This window comes from Rhagoletis zephyria, unplaced genomic scaffold (genome assembly GCF_001687245.7).
Source record: "Rhagoletis zephyria isolate East Lansing unplaced genomic scaffold, Rhagoletis_zephyria_1.1 Rzeph_scaffold_00281, whole genome shotgun sequence".
Taxonomy (NCBI): Eukaryota; Metazoa; Arthropoda; class Insecta; order Diptera; family Tephritidae; genus Rhagoletis; species Rhagoletis zephyria.
The window spans coordinates 214,660-236,343 of NW_016157365.1; the positions used below are offsets into that span (position 1 = coordinate 214,660).

Consider the following 21,684-nt stretch of genomic DNA (forward strand, 5'->3'; position numbering starts at 1 on the left):
TACATTGTACATAGTTACCACAAACAATTCATTGAATACATAACACAAATTTCTCATAACACAAATTCTTTACTCGTATTGCTTTTTAATTTGCTTTGCAAACATTATGGCCTTAACCGTTTCTAAGTTGTACTTATTTTTCAAATTGGTTTTTATCATGTTCAGTTGGGAAAAAACCCGTTCAGCTGCCGCAGAGCTGTGAGGTAAACTCATTACTTCTGTAGAAAATTCAAAGACAGCTTTGTAAAGCTGCGACTTTTTTGCGTCTTTTAAGTTACCTACATTCCCCCAAAACTTTTCAATATTATCTAGATACAATGAATTTTTTTCCAATTGCATCATTTTTTACTGTGTACATATATCTTCTTTTTTTCATTGTCATACAAGTGTGGAAGTGAGTTTGAAATACTCACGAAAGAAATAAAATCGTTCCCGGCGGTTATCTTTTCAGGGTCTAGTGAAGAAACGCTTTTTAAAACAATATTATCGAATTTAAAACGTTTTGCAATTTGTAAACACAATTAAATATAAAAACAACGTATCGTTGATTTGATTTTTAAAATATCAGCTTTTTCTATTTTTTTCTCCGATATACATATATAACTCTGCATTACCTCCAATATACACATCTTTTAGAGGTATAAAATTTAATAGATCATTAATATTTAATGTGCTTAAATTCGCTTTAATGCAAGTTTCACGTTTTATAAAAAATTACAAAATAAGTTTGTAGTTAACTTCGAAGTGGTTATAAATTTTATGTAAACGGAACTCTTCTGATTGAAAATCTAGATTTAATTTTGTGATTATATTCAATATATGTGCAAGAAAATAGAAATATAATTTGTAAAGGGGATCACCTAGTTTTTCAGCTATGTCTTTAGATATATTAAGATTATCTTCTACTAATGAAGAAATAAAGAAAAGTTGCAGTGCATCCCATTGCAATAAAACTCTATCAACCACCTGCTTTAAAGATTATCACCGAGTACCACAAATTCTTCAAATTTTTAGATTTTTTATATCAACATAGTCTTGGAACTCTTGAAACTGACCAATTCTTTTAGGACTATGTGCGAAAAAGTTGTAGATATCACGCGCAAGTTTCTCTATTTCATTCGGCAATTTCTTGCATTCATGAGAAGCACATAAATGCAGCGAATGGCAGGCGCAAGGCATATAAAATAAATATGAATTCAAAGTTTTAAATTCCCCACATAACCCCCCTATTTGACTGGCCATTACAGAAGCGTTATCTGTAGCAAGTCCGATAACATTTTTTGCTGGAATTTGTAAATTATCCAAATGATCTTTAATACAGTTGAATATGGATGCAGCATTACATTCACTTAGCTCAGGTAGCCCAAAAAACATGTCACAACTTTGATGCTTGCTTGTAGAATAAAATCGAGCTACCAGTGCAAGTGCTTTTTTTGAACTAACATCAGTAGTCTCGTCAACAATTAATGAGAAATAGTTTCTTCTCAAAATGTTTGCTAATTTGTGTTTTGCTTTTGGTGCTAAATGATATTTTATCGATTTTGTTCTACCACAGCCGATATTTTTTGCTATTTTGGAATCCGGAAAAATACTTTTTAAAACTTGAGGCAATGAAGCCAATGTCAACACATTGGTAAATTGTGGTCCGCGCAAAACATTACCAAAGAGTGTTCAGCATGTCTCACCTTATGAAGCATGCTTGTTTCATCCTCTGGGGTAAACAATTTCTCGATGGTGCTTTGGTTTTTTCTGGTGCTTACACTTTTTTGGTGGAATGCAGTTTTTTCGTGGCGCTGAATATGTGGCAAAAGATTCACCAAAGCTTTCTTGCAATATACGCAAAATGCAACACCATTTTGCTTTTCCAGTTTTCTCTAAATCACCTCTCATAAGTTTTGGATGTAGAAGCCCTAAATGAGGCATGATTTAATTTTTCCAAACAGAATTTTGTACATATATTTCACATTTACGTTTCACTTTCCACGTGCACTTCCTTATTGCTCTCTTTTGGCATGGATTTAGCCTCATTATGAGTTCCACGTCTTCTTTTTGAATACCGTGTAATAAATCTAAGAGTTAAATCTATATTAATTTAATTTTAAAATACTTTTGCAACATAAATACTTACTTATCCATTATTAGCCAAAAGCAACGCAGCAATGTCAACAAAGCAAATCACACAGTTACTATGTATGCTCATTTCAAATGTAAATACAGGGTTGTTTTGCCAAGCATTGCCATAATAAACTTACAGCGGTGTATGCAAAGAAATTCAGGATTGTATTTCCCTTATAAGAGTTACCAAATCAAAGTTATTATACAAATAAAATTTTAAGACTTTAAATAACAAGAAAAAAATTATTTTCATTTAAATGAGTAATATTGTTCACAGGTTTCAAAAATTGATTTCTGTCAGCCAAAAGTATCAAAATGGGGCATATTTGAACAAAAAAGTATCAAAGTATCAAAACACAAAATTTTGAAAAAAAAGTATCAAAATTGATACAATTGTATCAAAACGGCAACGCCAAATACGACTTGTCGAGTTGCCAGCTAACAATTTTTGTTGTTTGCAGTAACGATTGTGGGATTCCCTAACTGTGCTGCCACTAATGGCCACAAATCCGTTGCATATACCAAGGCGCTCGTGTGTGCACAAAGTTGGCAAGCATTTTATATGGAGGAAAATGCGCAACACCCTCAAAAAAAAAAGTTCTAAAAAATCAACGGTAACTTTTAGACTTGAAACTTGTACTTTATCAAACTAAATGTGAATGGGCTACAAAACTGCATACCGGAAAATCTTATAAAGATTCTAAATAAAAAGTTCGAAATATTTGTGACAGTTTTTTTAAGTTTAATTTATTTTTGTGAATTTTGTGCAAGCTTTAAAACTTTTATTTATGTGGTTTCTGTTGTTATATAGTAGATGGAACTATTAAAAATAAAATTATTAAAAATAAATAAATACACATAAGTAGCAAACAACTTAATTTAGAATTTTTCTGCCATATTTTACTCGCAGCTGTAAATTAAAAGTTTACAAAAAACATTCAACGGGAAAAAGATTGTTAATATTTAAAAAGAATCACTGTATGCACATTTTGTACATATGTATTTACTTTCAAGACTGGTTTTGTTATGCTAGTGTAATGATGATTATTATAGAAATATTTAAATATGCACATACATATATGATATTTATACTTTTAGCAAACGATGTATACGTATAAAATTGAAAACTTAATTATTCAATTCCTTTAAATTCAAAGCACAGTCAGTTCCTGTACGATTAAAAAATACACTTATCACATTTTAACTTCCAGTTTTATATATTTGTTTTATGCCCTATTGGAAAATTAAAACCGGGACATATATATACAAGTTTTATCAAACTATTTTTTTTTTGCTATGTAATTTATATTACTTGTTTTTAATAGGTATTCTGCAATATTTAAACAAAATTTAACAAACTTTCGTAAAACTTCAAGCTTTTAATATGAATAATAAAAAAATTATGTATGCAGTTTTGTAGCCCATCAAATTATAATACAATAAAGTGCAAGTTTGATGTTGCTGAAAAATGCTTTGATTTTTGATATTTTTTTTAGCTAGCGGTCCTGTGCATTTTTTCTATACGAAAAAATTGTAGAACGTACTTTTTATGTTTTTTTTTTAAACCACACCAAACTCTACGTCGTCAAATAAGCAGCCTTTGTTATCGTTAACGACAACAGCTGATTTGGCGCTAACGAATGTTGTTAGGGAAACTTGTTAAGGAAAATTGTCAAAATTGTCGTTTAGCTGACTTAACAATAACAAAGTTGTTAAAATCGCGTAGTGAATCGCACCACAGTGGTGCGAGTAGTAGAGAATGACGGGTATTCTCTACCAGGGCATGAATCACGTATGACGACAATGGTCTGAACGATATCGTGTCGAGATTGTCTTGCTTCATAAAATCAAAAATTGTTTGATCGTTTGTGCGATATCGTCAATTAGATTCCAGTTTTGCTTCACGTAACAGTAACACGTAACAGCAACACAAATGCATAAATCAGTGTTTTGACAACATCGTTTTGTCAGTATCGTTTGAACGAGTATCGTTTCAAAGTTACGTGATTCATGCCCAGTAGAGAAATAATCGGTAGAGAAGGTTTACAGAATCGAGCTACAGAGGACCTACTCCATTCTTGGATATACATGCCCAAACTCTGTTTGATCTATCACCGTAGTGGGGTGGTTCTGTTTAACTGTATTTGGGTCCTTACCATATCCCAGTCTTCCTCAGTTCAATGCTCGTGCGCTGGAACGAAATCTCGACGAAGGCGCCCGTGTCTCTTTGTCAACATTGGTTTATTCTTTTTTTCTTATACTTAAAGCCCATTTTTTTAATGCACGACGCGCTATACCATCAATTGCGGCAATGTTTAGAGTTTTTACAGAAGGTGCGAATGTTACTCCACTATCTAAAGCAGGCATGCCCAACGCCGGCAGAACTCCATAAGCAAGTGCCCTGCGCTGGCAGAATTCAATAGGCAAGTGCCCTGCGCTGGGCACGGCTGATCTAGAGAAAGTCACCTCTCAGACAAGTCAAGTCTTGAAAGCTATTTTTTCGGATTCTCTTTTGTCTTTTCTATTTGCTTCCACACGCGTCAACTTTTATTAAATTCAGTTCTTTAAATGGGAAGCAACGAAAAGATCAAACGAGACAAGAAAGCTTGAAACGAATTGACGGTACGAAGGTACGTATATGTACTTTTCCCCTCTCTTCTCACCTCCTTCGCCATCGAACGAGCAGAGTTGACGTGTCTGAAAGCTGACTTACCAATTGAGCGAGATGGTCCATACAAACAAATAAGTTCAAGGCCATATTTCTCAGAGTGTGCAAATTGGGAGATTTAGCGCCAAATAGAATAGTTTTGGCCCAGTTATTTAAGTTTTTCGTAAATCAATCTTTGAAAAAAGTAATAAAACAGCATCAAAAATCTCATTATTACGATTTCGTGAAAAGATTTTAAAATATTTGTATGCAGATTTTTTAATCTTAATCTCTTTTGTTATCTGAGGGGACTTTTCTCAAAAAGATCTTTAAGAAACTATTTTTATTCATAAAAACTACATTTTTGGAGTTATTTTAAAATTGGTCCAGCTCGCTTAAATCTTAATATTTTTCCGGAATATTTTGGTGGTCGTCTTAAAATATAATAAATTTTGTAATCCCGGCGGAAAAACCGCAACTTTTTTTGGTGATGCAGTCTAATGTACACGTGTTCGCCAGTAGCTGAGTGTGCATAGGTGCGTGCTACTATTTGTTAGCTTTCAGGAGGTTCCAAGTTCGAATGCCGTAAATAGCAACACATTAAAATTATACATACATATGTATATAAATGTATTTATTAAAATCTTATTACATTAAGCGAGCAATTCTTGTATGTGGCTCATTCCACGGTGACGGGTGTGACATTTCAACTCACGTGTTAAGGCTTAATTCTTAAACTGTAATATAAAATTCTTTAAAACGAGTATTTTCCAATAGGTTTCCAAGGTATACACAATGCCAAGAAAAAAAAATCTAAAACAGTTTAATCCAAACGAGTTATATGAACTTTAGTCACTGTGACGGGTGTGATGAGTACGCAAAACTAATTAGCTACTACTTACTTGTATCAGAGTTTTTCTGCTAATTATGTGTTCTGCTATACAAATTGTTGTATAGTTAAAGAACCATTTTTAACATTTACGCCGAAGTTGCTTACCTCTATTGGGAATTATAGATTATAAGTTCCAAATTCAACTGTGACGGATGTGACTTGACTTTGTGACAAGTTGAGCATGAATACATAAATATACATTATTAAACAACTGAACTAACTTTACTTCTCAAAAAATCTGATTTTACGAACACATACAAGATTTTGCCACCTAAAGACGGGATAGTCCTTGATCGGACTCTTTATCTCCATTGTCTGTCTGAGTAATTGTAAAGTACCTAATTTTTAAAAGGTATGAGGGTTTTACCTGTCAAACCGTTTTGGATACTGTTTTTGCACTGAGAAGTGAAGTAATGGTTTCTTTTTATCCGTGACAGCATAGCTTAATTTTTTCCATCGCTCGAGCAACACATCTTTATGATTAGCAGATAATTAACGGTAGCAGTCCTTTAATTTATTGCTAACTATTTGTCAAACTTTAAATTGTGAAGGGTGTGACATGTGACGGGCGTGACCAACAGAAATTGTTCTTTTTAAGAAAATAAAAGCATATAAACACTTGAAAGAAATTCGCACATATTCGCCTATGTCATAGCGTTACTTTCGTCAGCTTTTTTACACTGTACAAGAAGTGTTTTCCTTCAAAAAATAAATATTTTGCATATTTTGCGACGGGCGTGACATCAAAATATACTTAGTTTCAATATATAATAAAATATTTGGTTCTTGCATGAAAAACTTAAAAATTACACCTTTCTTATGATGACGAATTGTTCTCTCCACTGAGCCTTTAAATAATGCATAAAAGAAAATAGACTACGAAGGTCAGTCTTGTCAATTTTGAAGAAATTAACCTCTGATTCGAGTTTGTAAACGATACAACCTAAAGTATAAAAATATCTGAATTTCGAAATTTTGGCTTTCAGTCTTGAAAGTTAGATTTATTTACTCTTACCTACTACAAATAATACACTCAAATTCTTAAGTTTGTTTTCGTTTCATTGGGCACTCGAATGTGGTCGAACTCCTCCTAAACGGCTAGACCGATCTTTATGAAATTTTTTGTGTATATATGGTAGGTATGAGAATCGAATGTAAAGTATATTTCATACCGCTAGGTGCAGGGGGCATGGCACCCCCCATGGAAGAGGACTCGAACCTACTATGGAGATATATGAAAGAAATCGCATAGTCATGAAGAAAAATTGGGGTTGTTGGAAAAAGGGGCGTGGCACCTCACATAAACTGGAACTTGCTATGTGCAAGATATATAAAATCAATCGCATAGTCATGTAGAAGAATTGGAGCTATTGGAAAAAGGGGCGTGGCACCTCCCATAAAAACCGAATTTTCATACTGCATATCTCTGGAAGTGTTCATGGTCAAGTACTCGAACATGGTAAGGAGATATATGAAATCAATCCCATACTCTTTCAAACGCACTGAAACTATTACGTATATTTGTATGCATATACACTTTTGCTAGGTTATTTAAGACGGCAATGGAAATTTGCCTGCTGACAACTACCAAAAAGTAATATTAGACGATAAATGCGTCACTGAAAGTCATGAACGTGAACTGTTGGTGAAAATGTTGGACCAAAATGTTTCAATACAAAAAATTTATTTTGGGCGGGACGAAGTTCGCCGGGTCTGCTAGCATATGTATGTATATATATCCATAGGGTTCTCGGAAACGGCTCTTACGATTTTGATGATATTTTGTACACAGATAATGTTTTGCGCTTTAAATTTATCTGATTAGGCATTATTTCCGATAATACTCGTATTAGGTTGCCACCTATTCGAAATTAGTTATACATTAATTAAAACATTATAATATGGATATCCGATGGAAGGTGTTTTAAAAGTATTTTTAATAGGGTTGCCACCAATTTTCAATCGCATATTTATTTAATGTTTTCTTTAGAAAAAAAGGTTAAATATTACTTTTCATGGGTACCAAAAGAAGGTTCTTAAACAATGCTTTCCCTATATACAAAATGTTATCCGTTAGGAGGGTAGGGTTGCCACTTATTTTCAATACTACACAATTTATCTAAAGCATCGCAATATGAATATCAAATGAAAGGTATTGTTAGGAACTTTGGTCCGAAAATATCTTCGATCAGGTTTGTCACGCTTCTATGTAATAAAAATGTTTATTTTGTAGCTCTCATTCCAACGTATTTCGGAATAGGTTTGTCACCTAAATTTCAGAGTAAGAAATTTACTTAATAGATATCGAAAACCAATTTTTTTTATTTCCAAAATATTTTTTAAAGCTATCCAAATTACCACAATTTTATTATCCAAACTTTAAAAACTTTCAAAAGTATATGCACTCCGGGCAAAGCTCGGTCCACCTGGTGCTTGAAATAATTCCTGAACTTGTGAAAATTGTGAAAAAGTTTCTGTGAAATTCAGCATGAAATCATTTTCAACGAAAAATTCAATCAGACAAATTTCAGGAAAGCGCATCCGTTCCACAACCATTTTCGATAGTTTTCTGTACATACGTTTCTGATGCAGATTTTAGTGGGAGAATGGGCCCGAAAAACGACCGGAAACGGAATCGGAAAACGGATGAAACATCAACACGAAATGGTTTCCATTTTCGGATACACTTCCGGATATTTTGTTGGCAGGAATGTTACATTAAAAATAAAAATTTTTAAAATTCATTTATTCATTTTTGGCACTCAGTATGCAATAATACTTTTTGTAAAGAAACAATTGGAGTAAAAAAAAAACAACCAAATAAAAGAAAAAACTACCAAACAACCAACTTGGAAAAAGAGAATAAAAACAACCAAGTTTAAAAATTACATAAAAATGCACTGCTTTTAATATTTTTTTGAATGAAAACATCTATAATTCAAAAGCTGCGCAACAAATTGATTCAAAATTTTTTTGAGGCTTCAAGTATGCGTCTATGAATTGTATCCAAAAGCAACCAGTTTAATATAGTTTACAACAATGAAAATAAAGCTAAATAACACAAATGTTACCGTTTTTTAGATTTGCCATATCCGTTGGATTTTGCATGTTTTTTTCGAAAACCCCTAATTTTTTAAGGTCAAGGAGTATTTGTGGCTCAATGGCAATATTTTTCCGTGAAAAGTTAATTACATTAGCTTTCAAAGTCATTTTTTTACATCAAACTATGCCTTCAGTCGAAAGCGCTACGATTAATTCAAATGAATTGTTAAAAAAGCACACTGTGTGCCGTCGAATTAGCTACAATATCTAATTGTTCAGTCGGGAAATATAATGTTGAAACATATGATTTATAAAAATAAAATTCATTTATAAACAATATATATGTAATAAAATAAAATGTCTATCATACTTGGGCGTTCAAAATTTTTGATTCTTAATGTAAGTACAGTTTAATGTTTTGTTTTTATTCAGCTTATTTCAAGTATTGATAAATTACAATGGACAATCAAGTTATGCTTGATGTTCTCAAATAATAGAGATTTGCGCTGGTCGTTTTAATTATTTTAAATATTCGTTACTCTACGTTTGAGATAAATTGTTTTTAATCTCTTCCATAACACCAATGTCTTCCTGTAGAGACAAACCATTGTTTTTGTGTTATTATTTGTAAACAGTGGCGGATTTATCGTAGAGGCAACATAGGCTGAAGCCTAGGGCGGCAGAATTAAGGGGCGGCAAAATTTAAGACAGCTAAATTAAAAGAAAAAAATTTATTTGGATTCAGCTGCACTTGAAATTGTGTTTGTGTCTGTAAAATATTATTAATGATTCATCTCATTCAATACAATTCAAAATTAGAATTACGCTGCGAATTTTTCCTTAGTATAGCAGTCGTTGAAATTTCCATTTAACTTTCATTCACGCGGCTTAGAAACCTGACGGCGCGCCTGCGCGTGACGCAAAGAAACAGCCGACACGCTGCCCCGAGAACGAGAATCATCTAAAAGGTTACCACACTTGACAACACTGCCGAAAAACGAGCGTGCATTTTCGAGAAAATTCTTGATTCCAAGCCCACCAGTTTTTCATAAGTGTATCATAACGTGAATAATCTGAAGGTCAGCTTCCGTCGTATGTCAAATTAGGCAGTGTATCTGTGTATGGTCTTCTGTTTGTCTTGCGCGAGGTCAAAAAATCTTCCGGATGAGCGATTTTATTTTGTATACTCGCATAGCGCTACTTCAATGTCCTGATAATTGGATTCTACTTGTCCAAACCTCTAAAGCATTTCAGTGCTGTTTTAAAACGCGTGAAAAACTATCTCAGATCTTCATTGAGCGAAAACAAACTGAATGCTCTTGCGTTGCTGACTATAGAGTCAGATTTGTTTCTATCTATCGATTGTGAAGATATTATCCGCGAATTCGCAGCTGAAAAATCAAGACGTAAAGAACTGTGAAAAAGAAGTGTTTGAAAGAGGGTTTTTGTTGAATACCTTATCCATGCTGATGTCGAATTTGTTAATTCCGTTATGTATTTCATTATTAACGAACTATATTGTAATAAAGCACTGACAATAACAATCATATTTGATATATATATATATTTTTTTTTTTTCGTGAAAAAAGGGCGGCAAGTTATGAATTGCCTAGGGGCGGCAAATATTTAAATCCGCCACTGTTTGTAAACATTTCTTTAGTTCGACGTCAAAAAGATGTCAGAAGATATCAAAAATCCTTGGACGCTATTATTCACACATACGAAATAATAGCAATTTATTACTTGCCCGTGTTCTTAAAAGGTCCGTCCTTGACTTTATACATTGAAATAAGCAAAATAAGTGTGATCGTTAAAATTAAGCTTGGAAGCCCTGAATAAGCAAAATAAGCAATTCCAAGCAAAAGCTTAAACTTTTCGGCCCTGCATATTACGTATCCTATGTATTTAAATTTGATTAAATAATGATGTACAATATTCTTTTTTTTTTGTAACGTACATACATACAAACTTTTTAGGCAACTGTAGCGATAAAATGCTAACAGCTACTACGGTTTTACCGATTTCAACAATTCTCAAGTAAAAGCAAAAAACAACGCCTTAGAAACTTTAGATGCACTGAAATTTGTTAATACTTTCACAAAAATCACCGTTTTTAACATTTTCGCTATTAATTCTTTTTATAAATCATATATTTTGCAACTTAACACAATAAAACCGCGTTTCCTGTCGAAAAATTTATTATTGAGAAAATTTACTATTTTACTGTTTATCTTATCCTTCCATTCGGCTTTGTTTACTTTTAATTGAGAAATTTCATCGCCGCTGGGAATTCGAAGTGTTTAGAGTTAAACAATTTTTGCGCTTAAAATTAAGAAAATTATGTCGAGCAAAAATAAAGCTACTCAAAAACGCGAATATGTTGTAGATTTCAGACTGTTTNAAAAAATGCATACCCAATTAAGAACGAGCGAAATACTTTTAAACACAAGTGCGTGTGTGTGTTCGCTGCACTTGGTTTATGCGGGAATGCAATATAAATGCGTGTGGGTGTTCGCTGTTCTTTGTTTATGCGGGAAATGCATAAGTCGCTTAAACACAGACCTTGTGTGGTAGATGTTCCAAAAAGTGCCAGACTTCCACAAAGTGATAGCAGTCCGATCACTGGTCAGAAGAGAAGGAAAATAATACAGTAGAAACTCTTGAGAGTATGGCGTTAAGGGAAATAGGCAATATAGAAAATGTTGATAGCAACGAAAGTAGATGCCAGTGCAAAGTGGATGATTATTAAAAATGTATGCATGTAAATGTGTTCATGAAAGAATTAGGAGACAAGCACTGGTGGTAGAGTTGAGTAAATAGAATAAAATTGTAGATATCGAAAGGAGTTCCTTTTGTGAAAGAGGTAAAGAGCAATCGAAGTTAGAAAAAAGTTAACCAGACAAAATCTTGGAAGGATAGTGAAAATAATATGAAAAATTATGAAACGAATTTACAAATTGCAAATTGTGAGCTAAGGGGGAGAAAAGAAAAAAGTTTTAGGAAGGCAGAGACGCGATTGAATAAGTATGTTAAGTGGATGCGCCTCCAGGTAAAGTAAGAAAGTTGTGGAGCGTTGATGAGATGAGATGAGCAAGTAGAAGAGTAGAAAAAAGGAACAGTCCAGCGCCTTCGTCTTGGTCTGCTGGCTGTATCGGTGATACAGCCGTTAAATTTTAACGTAGAATACGTGGTATGGTTAAGAGCACATCCAAGTCAAAAACGAAAGCCCACACTGAGAAAAAAATATCGATAACAAAAGCGATAATAATAGCCATAGCAAATTCGATAAAAATATCGATGAAAATATCGATATCAAAATCGGTAATAATATCGATGAAAAATCGATAAGAAAATCGATAAAAATATCCAAATCGATAACGAAATCGCTTAAAAAATGTATCAAAAAATCAATTACAAAATTGATAACAAACTCCGTCGCCGAAATATGTACTTACGCACACATACATACTTCTTGTCTCCTTCCCTTACTTCCAACGCATGCACATGTTTGCAAAGCGATGACGAAGTGATTTTGTATGGGAAATCATTTATGCCCATATATTTGAATCAAATAAGCATACATAGAGGATATCAACCAATACTTCCCATATACCAAACGAAAAGAAATCTCTTGAATTTTTAATTAAAGAAAACAAAAACCAAATCATTCGAGCGGTTTTCGAGAATTTTGGCAATAAAAAAAANAAAATGTTGATAGCAACGAAAGTAGATGCCAGTGCAAAGTGGATGATTATTAAAAATGTATGCATGTAAATGTGTTCATAAAAGAATTAGGAGACAAGCACTGGTGGTAGAGTTGAGTAAATAGAATAAAATTGTAGATATCGAAAGGAGTTCCTTTTGTGAAAGAGGTAAAGAGCAATCGAAGTTAGAAAAAAGTTAACCAGACAAAATCTTGGAAGGATAGTGAAAATAATATGAAAAATTATGAAACGAATTTACAAATTGCAAATTGTGAGCTAAGGGGGAGAAAAGAAAAAAGTTTTAGGAAGGCAGAGACGCGATTGAATAAGTATGTTAAGTGGATGCGCCTCCAGGTAAAGTAAGAAAGTTGTGGAGCGTTGATGAGATGAGATGAGCAAGTAGAAGAGTAGAAAAAAGGAACAGTCCAGCGCCTTCGTCTTGGTCTGCAGGCTGTATCGGTGATACAGCCGTTAAATTTTAACGTAGAATACGTGGTATGGTTAAGAGCACATCCAAGTCAAAAACGAAAGCCCACACTGAGAAAAAAAAATCGATAACAAAAGCGATAATAATAGCGATAGCAAATTCGATAAAAATATCGATAAAAAATCGATGAAAATATCGATATCAAAATCGGTAATAATATCGATGAAAAAATCGATAGCAAAATCGATAAAAATATCAAAATCGATAACGAAATCGCTTAAAAAATGTATCAAAAAATCAATTACAAAATTGATAACAAACTCCGTCGCCGAAATATGTACTTACGCACACATACATACTTCTTGTCTCCTTCCCTTACTTCCAACGCATGCACATGTTTGCAAAGCGATGACGAAGTGATTTTGTATGGGAAATCATTTATGCCCATATATTTGAATCAAATAAGCATACATAGAGGATATCAACCAATACTTCCCATATACCAAACGAAAAGAAATCTCTTGAATTTTTAATTAAAGAAAACAAAAACCAAATCATTCGAGCGGTTTTCGAGAATTTTGGCAATAAAAAAAATTGCAAATTTTTTCAACAATTTTTTGCCTTAAAAAGCTCAATATTTGTTGAATTAATATAAAATCTATGCACGATAATATTTCTATTGCTCCACTTTAAAAGTTCAAAATTTACCCCAAAAGAGGGAAATATTTACCGTTATTTCTAGGACAGACACCGAATCGGTTACTTACAGAAATATATCTGTCGATAGGTTTGGTATTTTATCTTTGAAATGCCACAACTTTCTTTGAAATCGCTTCATTAGTTCTCGTGCAATAAGCGTTTTCGAGAAGCTCTAAAAATTACAACTACAACATTTCAGCATAGCCTCCATATCGTAAGGTAAGACGTATTCTACGTCAAAAATTAAAAAAAAAGAAATTAGAGAATTAAAAAAAGCTTTGTCTTGTACATCAATTCGAAGAGAATCATTCGATTATGTACTAAAACGATTAAATCAAATTTATTGCGGAGGGCTAATCAAATAACGATTTTACTAGAAATAAACTGCTGCCTACTTCAAGGCAAAAAGTCAAAATGTATTCAAATTTATAAAAGATAAATTATATGTATATAAATCTTAAATGAGATTCCAAAGGTCCCATTGTTGTTTATCATTTCATTTGTTGATATACATACACGTATGCAAAAATACATGAGGAATAGGCCAATTTTCTTAACACCGGATGTTTGGATAATATTTTTCCTCTATTTTGAATGATTGCATTGGAACCAAAATACGATTTTACGAATAGTACTCTAAATGTGGTTTAGGCTCCCACTGTTTGATAATGAATACACTAGTTGTTTATGAATCCTATGATAGCTGAAAGCTTAATTTTGAAGTCTACCTGTAATTACATCGTTCATGCCATTAAAGTTTACGTGCGGCCATCGAAAATGTTAAAATGTTTGGCCGGTCGTAACTCAGTTGGGAAAAAATTTCATATAGTCTCGCACAATGGGCCAGAAGACTTAAAAAGTGGCCAAAAACCAATGTTATTTAAAAGCGTAAAACAATAAACTTATTTAACCCTAGAACCATAACGTCCTTCCATCCTAACTTAAGACCAACTATGCGTAAATTTTACGTAGTGATTACGAGTTATACTTGGCCAAATATTTTTTATTCTGAAATAAAAGTCCTTTCCGGATAATAAACAAACCGCTTATCCAAATAAACAAGTTTGGTATCAAATGAAATCGATTTAAACAGCTTTAAAACTGAAATGTCTAAACGAGGAAAGCCACCAATTGAAAAATATTTCAATACAAATTTTAATTAATCACCATAGAACAAAACCTTGGGTCAGGTATATGAATTTCTTTAGTATTAAGTTATCAAAAAAAAAATATAAATAGAGGTGGTAACCTTCGATAGTTATTTCTGTTTCAAAGCTATTTCAGTCCTCTTTCATACACGGAGAGAAAAATCAACCAAAAATTGGTTAATATTACCAAATTCAAACTTGAAACATTTAATATTTAATACCTTGGTTGATATTTTCAACAATGATTTGGTAATATTAACCACAATTTAGTTTACATTACCCAAACTATTGGTTGACAATTTTTCGTTTGAATAAGTTTATGCTCTGCACTACACAGAGGCTTTTTCGTAATTAAGAAAAACCATAAAAAAAACTCAGCCCCTGTCGGAAATTTAAAATGTCATCCCAAACAATTTTGCAGAATTTTGTGCTTTGGCTATTTATTCCAGGTCCTGCATTCTATAAAATAGGAAAGTAGGACAGTGGTTTAAACTTTTTCTATTCCCCATAAATTTTATTCCTAGTTTTTCATTTCTTTTTAACGTTTTAAGTTAACGTACTTCTTTTGCATATTGTTGTGGATATAGTACTCAAGAATTTACTCTCAATAATTTCACACATTCAAACACCTAATCTTTTTATCAAAAAAATATCGATGGTTTTCTAGTACAATAAAGCGTCAATTCGGTCTTTCATTTGTACAAAAGAGGGAAGGGACTTTGACCAAATATTGAAATGGCTCCCAAAAGTTCCATTAAAAAACTAAATTAGCTCAGTTGCAGTTATTTAAAATTGTGTACAATTTTGCTAATAACGTATGTATTTTGTTGTGAAACATTGGGCCGTATGCATAGAAGCTAAGCTATTGCTTTTTCTTAAAATTCCATACCTTTCACTTAAATTTAGTTGAACAAATTGAGTAAAAGGTCTGAAATTTTAAGTAAAAGCATTTGTTTAGTTTTTATGCATACGACCCATTATCTGAAAAATCGTATTTAAATCAATGAATCGATGTATTGAAATATATCGATGTACATTTCGATGCATTGAAAAAAGAAATAGATCGATGTATTTTTGCTACTGACATATCTAGCTTCAATGTTTTTGTTGTTTGTAAGTTTTATATGCATATACTTTATTTATTTACATATGCAATGTATAGTTTCTTATAAATATGTATACATATATTCACATTTTAAAGGTATCTAAGCACACTCCACTTTACAAAAATACTTATATTTACAATAGGCGTTTTCATTTAATCGCGTAAATGCCTCGTAACCATGTAAGTCAGGTTTTTACGAAGGTTACGCATTTACGAGGCATTTGCGCATTCAGATAAATACTCATAATATTTATTTCTACGGAAGTTTTTTGGATCCCAAAAATGTTAAAGCTACAAAGGTAGAAAATCCATGACAGTAAAACTATTCAGATTACATCACAAATATACTTACTTACATAAATATTAGATACTTACGCACATACATATGTACATATATCGTTCCCTGGATAAAATATTGTCGCATGCTACTTTCGGAGATATACATACATACATAACAGCATCTGTAACTAAAAATCTTATAAATGGCGCTTGCGATAATTTTCGATCCAGGCGACGATATGTGTTGTTTAGGGCCAATTTTTTCAGTGTCGTTTAAACTAAGTTTAAATTCAGTGTGGAGTTTTTCAGTCAAATTTAAACCTACTTTAAACTTTAAATTTAAACGCCCAATCTGGCTGGGTTAAACCGAGTTTAAACTATCCGCTGTTAAGGGCCTGTTTTTCCTTGCGCGGCCGTAGTTTAAACCCAGTTTAAGCCCCCGAGCTGGCTGGTTTAAACTAAGATTAGCCAATGAAATGTCAGCCAGCTGTTCAATTTAAACTCAGTTTACTTAATCTAAGTTTAAACTGGCACTGAAAAACTGGCCGTAAGTTGTATATTTATAGTCAGCTGCAAAATTTAGATGAAAAAGGAGGAAAAAAAATTAAAATTGTTTGTGAAATACACGAAAACAGACTCGCTTAGTGCCAAGTTCACAGTAGTCAACTCAATATCGGCAGTTAACTACGCACTGTGAATTTGGCCCTTATATAGCAATACATACATAAATAAGCGAAATGTTGTTGTTGTAAGATGAAAAGTGTTCACAAGAAAATTAACAAACGCAACTTGATTTAGAGTTTACTTGCATAGGGCAATTTGGTCGAACAACACATGAATCACCTAACAAATTCTTTACATTTCCGTCTAAAATCAGAACTTTCAACGCGATCATATCAAAAGTTAAAATAAATAGCTGAAGTTTTGCATCTGCATAAGGAAAAAAAGTGTTGCCCTATATAACAACTAAACTAGGAAGAGGCCTTAAACTCGCACTGAAAAACTGGTCAGTAGTTTAAACTTTGTTTAAATTTAAACTGAGTTTGACTAAATTTAGTTTAAACTGAGTTTAAACCAGCACTAATAAACTGTGCCTTAATTAATTAAGATGCAAGTTACAAATTAAAAAAAAAAACTGCCCTCGCCTCAATTAAAACGGTCGTAGTGTACTCATTAGCGGCTGTTGCGCAGGAGGAAATGGCAAAAGCGGCTGCTGTGCGACAGCATTGTGACCACCGGATGTGGTACCGCTAGGTAGCGTGACAGCGCCACTAACGGACACTGCGGATAACATACGCATACCAGCCGACAGGGCCGTTGGCAAATTAGGAATGTGTGGCGATGCCGTTGTGCTGGCCACCGCCGCAGCTGCCGCAGACAGGGCTGCCGCAGCCGTCACGGCATTTGTGCTAGTTCCAGAAACGATTGGCGAAGTTGGTATGTTGAGGCGCGACACAATTGGTGTTAATGACGCCGCAGTTGTGGAGGGCAGTGTCATAGCGGATGATGGTACCGCGTTTGATGCGCTGCTCGCTATCGACCCAACCGGATAGGATAATTGCAGCGGACGATATTGGCATTTCTTGGCATGCGTGCGCATGTTGCTGGACTGAGTGAAGGCCTGATTACAGTTTGGATGCGGGCAGACGTACGGCTTGCAGCCGGTGTGGTAGTTGAGATGCGTTTTGAGGTGATGCTTCTTGGTGAATGCCTTGGGACAAATGGGACAGTTGAATGGTTTGATACCTGAAGAGATTGAATGATATTTTACAGTACATAATAAAGTTGAATTAAAGAAAATAAACTCGCACTCTCCGCCAACTCACCTGAGTGTAGTCTGTGATGCAGCGTCATGTTGCTTCGATCTGCGAAAGATTTGCCGCACACGGAGCACTGGTAGGGTTTCTCGCCGCTGTGGGTACGCATGTGTTGTTTCAGTAGCATTTTCCGTGAGAAACGTTTGCCACATTCGGCGCACTTGTGTGGTTTAACCCCGGTGTGTATGCGAACGTGCATGTTAAATGCCACGCGCTGGTTGAACGACTTGGGGCAATATGGACATTCGTACTCTTTTTTGTTGCGATGGATCTTCATGTGGCTGCTGAGGTAGCCTTTGTCGTTGAATGTTTTGCCGCATTCCGGGCATTCAGCGGCGAATTCTTTGGTGCCGCGATGCACGGATAGATGATATTTGTAATTTCGTAACTGGGAGAAGCCTTTACCGCAATCGGTGCATTCGTAGCGTGGCGATTTGTGAGTCTTCTCGTGAGCCTGAAAGAGGAGGTAAGTGTAAATTACAAATGATGAATAATAAAGACCGTTTTTTGTTTTTAAATATTACAATGTATGTATGCACATTAGGCTGCCGATCGGGAATTTATTTTTGAAATCTCAAGGCTCTAACTTCCTTTCTGTTTGTGAGAAATAGTATTGTCTATTTTTTTAGTGGCATCGCCCACTTATATCATATATGCGTTTTCATATCGGATACCAAATTTGGAGCCACACTTTCGATTCGCTTATATTTTTTTTTTTGATGGATTCTATACATGAAATAAGCTAACACATACTCGAGGAAATTTTGTTAAAATTTTTTTACTTCGTAGATATGACCTGTCAAAGTTTAACACCCCTATTCTGCAACTCTTTCGTATTCGGATTTTGCTCCGAATCGTAGAAATAGTATGCTGCAATCCGAATCGTATTTTCGAACTTTCAAAATTTGTAACAATGGTATGCCTAGAAACGAACGAGTAAGCTTTTTGCGTAATTTTGTACGAAAACAATTCTGTGTCGGAGGCGAAATAAAAGATGTAAATCGATGTGTGTTTAAAAGAAATATTGGTGGTGTTCATTTAAACAGATAAATTTGCCTTTCGCATATACGTATATTTTTATCCACTGCTTTATATAAACGAAACTATATACAAAATTTTTGCCCCTTATCGAGAAACTTAGGTCCGTTTTAGTTATTTGTACAATGATTTTCGGTTATTGTGTCCAAACGCATAACCCGAATCCAAAAACACGTGTAATCAAAGGATTCACATTTTATTTAAGATAAATAGCTTATTAATAAACTCGGTTTGCACTATGTACTTTTTTGCAAATTTCGACGTGGGTTCTGGGCAAAAATACTGTGGACGGCGTAGCCGGAGTGATATGCACAAGAAATGTTGTATACCTTTGACTTGCGGAAGCCCCTCTTCCCGGCAACGCAGAAAGGATAATTCTACTTAGTAGGGTTATAATTCCTAAGCGCGGCCGAAGGCAGAAGCAAGCCTTTGTGGTGGACCTAACAAAGTGCATGTTTTCAATGGCTTGGAAGAAGCTGTTATTGCATTAACTGGATTGAGAACCAGAGCTTCAGGCATAGGAGGAGTTCTGGCTTGTGGTTCAACAATTCAACCAGAAGCTGACATAGATGCGCCCATGGTGACTATGCCCGACAGCTCCGCATACCTTTGTGAATCCATTCCCATAGCGCCCTCTTACTCTGCTGCTATAATTGCAAATGCATCAGAACCCATAATTTTCCTCAAAATATGTAAAATTAACCAATTTTACAATAAACAAACACATGATGAGTGTTTTTTTTATTTCTTTTCCACTTTGTTTTCCTTCATTCAGCTATCTTCGAAAAACAACTGATTGCTGGCAATGCTGCACATGTGTCCGCAAGGGTTGCAGAATGTGGATTTTTCGTAGCGTAGCTCCGAATTACGAATTACGAAAATTCGGGTTCTACAATAAGGGGGTAAATTTTTTCGTGATTCTGAGAAATAATGTACTTCTTAAAACCGTTATATCTAGGGTTCTGCTTATCGTAGAGACTTCATCTTAACGTCGTTTTAAAGCTAAAGAAACGGGCTTAACATTATATATAACATGGTCGTGATTGTCCTAAAGATGACTTAGCTATTAACAGTTCAACTTTTTGCAGTTGATTTGCGTAGCGAAGGACAGCAAATTAGGGATTTAAAATTACACCATCGTAATCCTTTTTTATTTCTTTACAAAAAACAATGTTAAGATAATTTGGTCAGTAGTGTTTTTGTTTAAAATATTTTTTTATAAAAAAAAATAGTTTTTCCTTTTAAATGTTTTTTCTTAAAAATTTTACATTCGAAGTATACAAATATGCATATCAGAAGAAAGGGGTTTAATCGCTTTTATAACGATACTATTTTTTTAAATCAGTTCAAAATTGTTTGAAATATAACGTTTTTAACTTTACGAAGACCCGACCTTTGACCCCTTATAGCACCTGTAAATAAGTTTGCACAAAAAAAGTTGGATACAATTTAAATAAGAGCAAAAGGCGGACTAAGTCTATATTTTTAGTTTTTTAATTATTTACATATAATAATAAAAAATAATTTTTTACCAAAGGTCCCATTTCGAACTTCGAAGGCCCATATCTCGATCTCGGAGTCTAACTTCGAAAAACGGAGAAATTACTTTTTTACGTATGACTCAATCTCTTAAAAAAAAAAAATATGGCTTGGTCCAATACCCAGCCGAGTGCTGTACAGTACAGTGATTCCAGTATCTACATTTATGTATATTGTACCTATCAACATCTTATAAAAAGAAGTGTAAAATTTTTTTTTATCAAAAACTAATGAAGTTAGAAGGACGAAATTCGAGGATGTGGTAGTTTACATATTAGTCCTTGATATATATTTTTTTCAAAAATAAATGTTGGAAATTTCCAAGGATATGCAAGAATAAAATTTTAAAAGGACATTTTCAACAATTATTCGTCCTGGTGCATCAAAAATTTGAATTTTTTTCAATTCTAATTTTTCTTTAGATTGCTACCCATGTTGTTACTCTACAATGCACCAAACTTTTTAAATATTTTTTTATTCAACCATAGACTAGAAATTTCAAAGTCCTTTAAAAAGAAATCCTGACGTCAGAGAGAAAAATAAAAAACGCAGTTATACTATATTTGGCTCCTAGTTTTGTGAATATATTGATTTTTACGTGTGTTTTAAAAATTTTTGGTGTTTGTCGCACGGTGTAATATGGTGTTTGGGTTTTCACAAGATTGGCAATTTTGCTGGATTTTGCATACATTCGACTTATGTGCTTATTTTGCATACTTGACAACATTTAATACATTTGGGGGGAAAAAACGATAGATGCGTGAAACAACGTGAATTAATACATACTAGAGGGCCAGTTCTAGTTTTAGAAGCCTTGGAGAGGATTTCTAACTTAACACGCAGCAAAACTTATACGGTACAAATTAACTAAACGAAAAATCTTCTCCTAAAACGTAACTAAATTTTTTTTTTATCTGAGAAGGTCTTTGGAGGACTTCGGCAGGACTTGGAATTGACCCGATACATTCAAGTTTATCGATAAATTTCAATGATTTGATACATATCGATAGTTCGATGAATTTCAAGAACACTAAAATTCGATAACTCAACAAAATTCGTTAACTCGACTAATTTCGATAACTGTGAAATTCGATGGCTCGATAAATTTAGATAACTCAAAAATGTAAAAACTTTGGATACCTTTATAAATTTTTACTTTTGACATCTCCACATTTTTCGAAAACTATCTAAACATGTTGATAACTCGTTACACTCTGTTAAGACGATTAAAT

At 33.7% G+C, this 21,684-nt stretch overlaps 1 protein-coding gene and 1 long non-coding RNA gene across 2 annotated transcripts in view; both read right to left on the bottom strand.

Annotated features, from left to right (window-relative positions):
* Positions 1–2,036: 2,036 nt before the first annotated feature.
* On the bottom strand, positions 2,037–2,175 carry LOC108358665 (uncharacterized). The gene is made up of 2 exons (XR_001846812.1): positions 2,129–2,175; positions 2,037–2,069 (listed from the first exon to the last, which is right to left on the bottom strand). It is a non-coding gene; the product is annotated as an uncharacterized LOC108358665 (long non-coding RNA).
* A 13,678-nt stretch (positions 2,176–15,853) lies between these two features.
* LOC108358662 (zinc finger protein 629-like) overlaps positions 15,854–21,684 on the bottom strand; it is a 53,588-nt gene continuing 47,757 nt past the window's right edge. The window contains exons 2-3 of the mRNA XM_017610103.1: positions 17,885–18,329; positions 15,854–17,804 (exon numbers count right to left, since the gene is read on the bottom strand). Coding sequence (XP_017465592.1) covers positions 17,209–17,804; positions 17,885–18,329 — 1,041 coding nt within the window. The 3' untranslated portion in view covers positions 15,854–17,208. The remainder of the gene's footprint in view (positions 17,805–17,884; positions 18,330–21,684) is intronic.